The following is an 8,438-nucleotide window of genomic DNA, read 5'->3' as shown; positions in this document are numbered from 1 at the left end:
TGTGAAAGAAAATCATAAGTAGTGTTATTTACACTGAGAAGTACAAATATATAGTCAATGGTTAGAGAAAACCTTTATTTAAACAATGAACTGCACTGACAGTTGTTGTCTTTATTCACTGGTTAACTAGTCACCAGTTACAACAATTAATCTCAGAAAATGAAACTATGGGCTTGAGGCTGAGAGCCACAAGCTAAGTAGAGAAAATGGACGGTATTTAGAGAGAGATCATGGAATGTTTTTTTTTTTTTTTTTTTTACAAATGGAAAAATATAGAATAACACCGTCCTTATCCTTTAGAAAACGCAGCTGTGACAAATGTCAGAATTGCAGGTAAAGGATTTGATAAAACACCAAAATAGCTGTCTACCGTCTTTATAAGAAGCATAAACAATATCACCTCTGATATTTGACACAGAGAAACTTTAATATATTCAAAACTTAAATTAATTCAAGCAAATGACGTCTTCAATACTGATTATTTAGTCTATAAACTGCACATACAGTGATTGTGGCACATGTTGTGATTGTTTTTAATCTTGTATGATGTCATCCGCTATAGGATTGACGCTATTCATGTGCTTTTTGAATTGCATCAGGATTCTGTATGTAAGAGCAGCCAAAAGCTGATTTCCACAGCAGAAGACAAAAAAAACTAACCCAGATCTGAAATAAACACATCAAGGTTTTTCAAATACAACAAAAGGTCACATGAACATGAAGCAAAGTTTCAGGTAAGCCCCTTTTGTACTCAAGAATTTACTTGTGTTTCTCTGAGGAAATACACCGCTTTTCTCTTGAAGCCTTAACATTTATAATGGAGGGCATACAAAGTTATGGTGCTGTTTATTAAACATAATAAATATAGTCATAGAGTTTACTGTGTTTTCTGTCACGCTAAATAAAAAAGTTCAAACATTGTTTCTAAAAATCAAGAGAACTAAGGTATAGAAATGTCCTCCACCTGCTTTATCAGACCTTTATTAGCCTACTGACAAATATCTGATCAACATTTCTAAACTTGAGTTTAAACTCTGAAAATTATTTGAACATAGGGCTGAATGAGAGGGTTATTTATGGTTGGCACTGGTTTCTTGTTCCTCACGAGTCAAAAAAAAAAGGACATTTGTTTGTCTTCTTAGATACTAGAAAATATAGAAAGTAGGTCTTATAATCTATAATACAGATAGATGGATTTTTCTGAGATTCATCAGTTTTTTGCCACTTCATTATATATGTGTATATATATATATATATATTCTACACTCTATATATACTACATATATATATATATATATATATATATATATATATATATACACACACATATATATATATATATATGTGTGTGTATATATGTGTGTGCCACTTCATTATATATGTGTATATATATATATATATATATATATATATATATATATATATATATATATATATATATATATATATATATATGTAGTATATATATATATATATATATACTACACTCTATATATACTATATATATATATATATATATGTGTGTGTATATATACTATATATATATATATGTGTGTATATATATATATATATGTAATTTCAGCGGCTAAAAAGCACAACATGCGGACGCCATCATAGTGAAAACGAGGGAGAATCACTTTTACAATAAACTTAACTTTATTGACAGTAAAAAGTTTTGAGAATATCGAGGGGCACGCATTTGTAACTGCAATTACATCTCGGAAAAGCAACATGACTTTCTGAAATAATGAGGCAGTTGTACATCTTTAACTTTGAGGTAAAGTGTTTTGTCATGTTACGTCATTCACAAAATATCATATAACATTGAAAGTTCACACAAGGAGACAAAAACCTATGCCTCATTTTCACCTCTGGAAATTACTTCACATTTCAAAAAATAATTCACAATTCAGGTAAAAGCAGAAAATGACAAGCACACATGCTATAATCCATTCACACACACTTCTTTACTTATCAAACCAAGTGCATTTTTTTCTCAAACAGTTTCAAGTACATTTTTGCCTGCAATTAAAGGAAATCAAGTTAACTATGAAGCAGCAAACCCACAATAACAAGTAAGAATACTGAGTTTGGTCTCATTCATGTTCCCAAAATTAACATTATCAGATAACTCACCGTACTGTAGCAATAAGGTATTTGGGTGCTATAAAGAAGCAGGAGGTAACATTTCATGGACTTGAGGAATATGCTGGATAAGATTTGGAATATAGCTGATTAAATACACCAAGGCTGAAACAAACAACACTAAATAGATAATCACAATTGATAACTTAACAGATCCCAACTGATTTATCAATTATTTTTTAAATAATTAATTTGATAGTAATTCAATTCTATCATGTAAATTGTCAGAAAAAATCTCAGCCTCAATCGCTGAGTGTAAAACCACAAAAGAATGATTTTAGTTGAAATGATATTTAATTCTCAGTCACACATTGCAGCAAACTTGAGTGTAGTAACCAGTGCAACACTGTGGGGTTCTGTGGAAGGCCGGCTCCATTAAAAATACACTGGCGTTGTAAATTAGATCATCAATTATTGTGAGTATTACGCAATTTATCAGTGCAGTAGAACAATCACAGAAAAAAGTAATAGTTAAGCCATCAAGTGCTTCGGCAAAGATGTTCATATATAAGCAGGGACCCTAAAAGTGCAATCATGTATAGGTGTAGCACCCTGGGCCATTTCAGTCAGGATCTTACTGTACACCACGTGGCTCATGGTCTGATCTGCACCAGTATACTAAGGCTCACTTTAAAATCCAAAAAAATCATTTTTACATCTGAGCCCTGAATGCCCGTTTCACCCTCAGGTGAATGTTTTCAAGTTCATTTCCTTCATCATTTCACTTTGTCTGACAGTCTTCTCGCTGTGCAGCTGCAAATATTCTCACTTCACTTCACGCGCTGTCGGACCATGCTGTAAACAATATGTATTCCTACAGCTGTAACGCTGCTGTAGGAGTTAAGGCAATCCATTTCTGTGCTTCGTCTGTGACAAAAGCTCCTCCTAAACCCAGAGGCACAAAGCTCTCAGTGCATATTAAGCTTACCTGACACACTACACAAAATACCCTCCTCAACTACAAAAACAAAGCTCTTAGTGCATACTGAGCATACCAAATATAATTCTTAAAATGTACATGCCATGCTTTTCTTAACTGTCTGTGCACATGACCTCTCAAAAATGCTAACTAAATCACTTAGGAAAAGATGGCTAGTCAAGATTTTTGAGCACCAGTTCCCCTCCAGCTTTTTTTTTTTTAGTTAAGAGGAAATCCCCCAAGAAGGCACTTTTGAAGCAAAACCCCTAGTTTTGCCAGATGATTTGAAATGGGAGTGCAATCAATAATAGAATATAATTTGCCTCCGCTAAACTTTAAATGCTGTGTTGAAAAGATTCTTCAATTGCGCCTGCTATAATTTAAGAAATATTCTCACAATAAAAATAACAAATCTTTTAACTTATACTAAGGATTTAAAGCAACTGATCTGGTGCAGAACAAACGTGAGCCCACAACTTTACAGTCACCTGTCTTCGTCTGACCTCTATTCCCCTCTCCTCAGCCCACCTGGTGCTCTCCTCGGCTGATGTGAGAGGAGAACTCATAGCGGTCCTGGCTGCGGTGGCCACAGATGTTGCACTCGAAGGGTTGGCGGAAGCCGTGACAACCCATGTGGATGGTGAACATGACATGGTCCAGGAAGAGGATGCGGCAGTGCCGGCAGTGGAAGGAGCGCACAGACCGGCCGGCCCTGTCCAACACCTGCACTGTCTCCTTGGAAGAAAGCGGTGTGCCAGGGCGCTTCTTTAATATGGTGGGGGGCACAGGACATGCTCTCTCCCACTCTGGGTCTAAGTCTTTGGCCTGGCTGGGGCTGGAAGTTGGATGGCTGCGGGGCAGTGCTAGGGTTTGGTAGTGGAGGTGGTGGTTGTTGGAGGTACTTGTCGGGGCTGTAGCCCTTGTGCTCTGCTCTTCTGCTGTGCTCTCTGTGTCTGTAGAGTCGGGACAGCCGTTGGGTGAGGTGGTGTGGCTATTGGCTGAGGGTTGGTCATCACGGCCTTCACCTTCCCCCCGGCGAGCCAGGCCAAGAGACATGGCTGCCAGCCCACCTCCACCATGGGCTCGGGAGCCCTGAGGAGTCATGTTGCTGTTGATGGAGCCCATAACCGTGCGAAGCTCCGACAGGAAGGCAGGATGGAGCTGAGACAGTGCAGGCTGCTCATGGTTCTCCCCTTTACCCCTGGCACCTTGGTGTGTAGCCCCCAACCTAGCAGAGTCTCCAGCAGGCTGAGAGCTCATAAGGTCCCCCTCCTTCTCAGAGCCAGAGGACAATTCATAAGGTGCTTCAGGTAGGTCAAGATGCATGTGTTTTTCAGCTATAAAAAAGGACATATCAGTGATTAGTTAGGATCAATGGACTGGTTCCATCTTGCTCATTTTCATGGTGCAATAGTGTCTCCAAAACTAGCAATAGCATGTTGTCATTTTGATAATGTTAGACCAATTCTTATTATTTCTGTACTTTATCAGTCAAGTATCGAGCTAAAAATATATTTTAGTTACTCTATAATTTAAATTGAAAATAATGAAAGAATAAAAAAAAATGAATAACTTGTGTGTGTTGTAAATTCAATTTTGCACTCTCACTAAATATAAATAACTCACCCAAAAACTTCTGTGGTGTTGACCTCTTGCGTTTGGTGATGCTAATAGCCAGTCTATCCACAAACTGGATTTTTTCGTTGGATGGCTGGAGCGCAGGTTTAGTCATTGTCTCAATACTTACTGACTCTTCACCTGCGAACAAAAAGCCTATGTTAAACATCAATATACTGACAAACTAACTATGTGTGTAATTATGTTACAATAGCTTAATTCAATATATTTACATTTACATTCATGCAGGAACTTACAGGGTCATTGTATGTAAAAGTTAGTGTATTAAACTACTGTGTGATATGTTACCCTGTGCTGTCTGTGAGTTGACTGCTGTCTGGTGATCCAGACTCTTCAGATAACTATGGCAGCGCTCCAGATGTTCCTCCAGCGTGCTCTGTTGTTTGTAGCTGCGGCTACAGTAGCTGCACTTGAAAGGTTTTCCCACCGTTGGCGAAGAAACTGCAATTGAAAAAAAAAAACGAGTATTTCTTCTGCAACAGAAAAGACAAGGCCAAAATTTCACTCTAGACGATGTATGCTCAAATCGAATGTAAAACAAATAGTATGTAAATTAGTATAATGGTGCTGTTTATTTATATATTTATGTAGGGGGGTTTTTCTATAAAAAATAACCTATTTTTGGCTAGTCTTGAGAGAGTGGATTTCCATTCCTGAAATCGTTCTCTGTTGCTTGACAATGACGACAAAAAACGCCTAACTCTACACCGCAACGTTCCGTCTCAGTTAACCATCGGAAGCACTGACGTCAATTCGCTGAAATCCAGTTTACAAGAATGTTTTCTTTGAAATGAGCTCTTGAGACCCGTGGAGATCCACAAGACCAAATAGAACTGTATGTAACCACCTGTTGAATGTGTGTTAACAAATTCAAAACAGTGACAGGATTTCCTGTTTTCATGAAATTTCATGAAATGTAAATGTCATTGGTCACGTGTTTTACAGCACATTCTCAAAAGAATACCTATTTCCTCTGAGGTTCACAGAAGAGGGAAATGGACCATTCTAATGAATCCTTACTACTACCACTTACCATTGTTTCCTAAACCATAACTCATCACAGTAAGGAATAATAATTTTTACGGAATAACTGCATCAGTCAAATTGAATAAGTAAATAAGTACATTTATGAAAATCTTTTTAGGGAATTTGTTTCATGTGTTAAGTTCTGCACTCAAAGCTCACTCATTTACCTGCATGTGTGCGTAGATGTCCAGCCAGGGCATCTCTCCGGCGGCAAGCGTAGTTGCAGATGGGACATTTGAAAGGCTTCTCTCCCGAATGCAACTTGATGTGGCGTAACAAGTTCCCCTTCTGGGTGAAGGAAGCTCCACATTGGTTACACTGGAATGGCCTCTCACCTAAGAAACACATGAAGGCTTTCAGAGGTGATCCGTTTAAATGATTACCTTCATTTGTTGTAGGTTTTATTTACATTCATGATTATAATACATCTTATCCATAAAATGTATTTGTAGTCTTTGTCATGAGTGTTTTCACCTGTGTGGCTACGCTTATGCACCATCAGCACGTTTGGTCCGATGCAGATCATTCCGCATACCTCACACTGCAGCTTCCCACTGGGCAGCCTGATAGGTCCTGGTGAAGCGGCATTCGGACTGGCCATCTCATTGTAAATATTCGCTCTGTCTCTACCAGTCCCAGTGTACTCTGTGCTCCCTTCTTCCATGGAGTCCCGTCTGTCATCCCTCTTGCTATTGTCTCTTATAGCTTTTGTGTTCTCTGGCTGTGGAGCCACTGGTGACTCATCATCACTGCACAGCTCAACCTTGATGGAGTTTGCTGTCGAGAGAGGATGAGGGAAAAACACTTTTATTCCATTAAATACTTTTAATTATGAAGCCTATACAGTAATGAGGTCACAGTGCAACAAAAGAATCACAACTGACCACTAAGGGAGCGGTGTGGTGAGGACTGCTGACTGTTTGGAGATCTCGCTGAAGGACCCTGCAGCCCGCCATAAAAATCCTGTTCCATTGATGACTCTCCTCCATTACCTGAAACACAAATATGCCCGCGTTATTAAAGTAAACATTAAAATCTGGTGACTGTACACACAAAAGTATGGTAGTTTTCCCTTCTTTTATAAACTTGCCTGGTGCATATGAGCGTCCATTGCAGTCATCAGCATTCATTCTCTCACCAGATGCCTGGAGAAAAGTGATTAAAAAATAGATATCAATTATTTTTTTTCATTCCTAATTACTATTTTTGAGAGAGACAATTTTACAAATAGTAGTCACATGAAAATTGCATATAAAAATGTGAATACTGACTATATAAAATATACTTAGCAACTGTAGCTGTCTTTTGGTACACGAATAAGGCTAGGAAACAGTTAGCTTTACGCCTTCAGTTCCACGTGTCTAATAATAAGTTCACTGTAACAAACTAATCGAGTAAACTTGGGTTCTGCTGTGCTATTTCTGTATCACCCAGATTCTTCTGCACTGTGGCCAGCAAATGAATATGAGAGCCTCCACATTTATACTATAAAGCTTATGGCCAAGAGTGTTGAAGGAGGAGTTAAAATTACAGAGGGTGGACGAAATAGCAGGAACACCTACAATGTAAAGCGATCCTGTAAAGCACCAGCACCACAAACTACACTCTCGATTAGAAGCTTTGACTTAACACTTCAACAAAAATCTATATGAAGGTAAGATAAGATCTATACATACATATACATATACACACACAAGTTATATATATATATATAAACTATGTAGCAATATAAATGCTGTGTATATATTAGTAAGTCAAATTAAGTTTTTGTATACATATATATACATATATATTTGTGCTGTATAATATTTTATGGACATAAAATGTGTTAATTATAAGCAGAGGTTAAGGTGGTGCTCTGTTTATTTATGTTGAAAACCAACAAGAGACATAAGAGCCAAATGTAAAATGTGGACCTTTTGCTCAAATGGATGACAACAGTGGACAGGGGAGACTGTGGAGCGGGCTGGGAGGAAGGGGGGGGGTGGGGGGGGGGGGGGGGGGGGCGGAGACAACACATCGCAGGGAAAATTAATATCCTGGCATTGGCCGCGCATGGAGAGCAACAGGCGCTGATGCAGCCGGGAGACGCGCCAGTCACACCGGGGCACGGCGATTAAAAAAGGGACGCGCACGAGCGCCGACCCTTGTCTGACAATCCTGTCTGTGCAGTAAAACGTATACATTGTCAAATAACTATCACACCTGTCCTCCACATATTTGTGAGCTCTACTTGTTGTAGCTGCTCGGTGGATTTGGTCCGTTATAACACCAATCAGCTCATGGACGGTCGAGACAGCGGCGAGACCCAATTTGTTGCAGGAGTTGCGACCAAATTGTCCGCATGAACACAGCTGTCATCCAACATCGAGCACGTCAAACTGGCCTGGGCTATACAGTGTTTCTCATGAGCCGTTGCTATGGCACCCGACCACACGACAAATGGCATTTACCCCTTCAACTACTCAAAAACATGCCGTACTTCCGAATGAAAACCGAATGATGATCTTACCGAGCGCCGCCGTGAAGTCCACAAGCCTCCTCCTTACCTGGCGACCGATCGGTGTTTTCCGATTTAATTGTCTGGATCGCTGTTTGTTTTCCCAGGCGACGACAGCATCTCCGGGATTTTTTTTTTTTTTTTTTTTTTTTTTTACCTGGGAATCCCAAAGAACTTCCGGGCCCATGCTGGGATACAGACCTAATAATT

At 39.0% G+C, this 8,438-nt stretch overlaps 1 protein-coding gene across 1 annotated transcript; it reads right to left on the bottom strand.

Moving 5' to 3' along the window:
• Window positions 1-3,583: 3,583 nt before the first annotated feature.
• ikzf4 (IKAROS family zinc finger 4) lies at window positions 3,584-8,415 on the bottom strand. Its single transcript, XM_062427437.1, has 8 exons — window positions 8,278-8,415; window positions 6,819-6,873; window positions 6,613-6,720; window positions 6,203-6,505; window positions 5,896-6,063; window positions 4,991-5,143; window positions 4,691-4,822; window positions 3,584-4,401 (listed from the first exon to the last, which is right to left on the bottom strand). Exons 1-8 carry the CDS (start codon window positions 8,413-8,415, stop codon window positions 3,584-3,586), a joined length of 1,875 nt encoding a protein of 624 aa, XP_062283421.1.
• Window positions 8,416-8,438: the final 23 nt, after the last annotated feature.

This window comes from Scomber scombrus, chromosome 10, assembly GCF_963691925.1.
Source record: "Scomber scombrus chromosome 10, fScoSco1.1, whole genome shotgun sequence".
NCBI lineage: Eukaryota > Metazoa > Chordata > Actinopteri > Scombriformes > Scombridae > Scomber > Scomber scombrus.
The sequence above is the reverse complement of the archived record's forward strand: the minus strand, read 5'-3'. Positions and strand labels throughout refer to the sequence as shown.

Coding starts and splice junctions, on each gene's coding strand:
- ikzf4 (XM_062427437.1), bottom strand. CDS start 8,415: ATGGGCCCGGAAGTTCTTTGGGATTCCCAGGTAAAAAAAAAAAAAAAA. Junction 6,506..6,612: donor ACCACACCGCTCCCTTAGTG/GTCAGTTGTGAT, acceptor CTCTCTCGACAG/CAAACTCCATCAAGGTTGAG. Junction 4,823..4,990: donor CAACTCACAGACAGCACAGG/GTAACATATCAC, acceptor TTTTGTTCGCAG/GTGAAGAGTCAGTAAGTATT.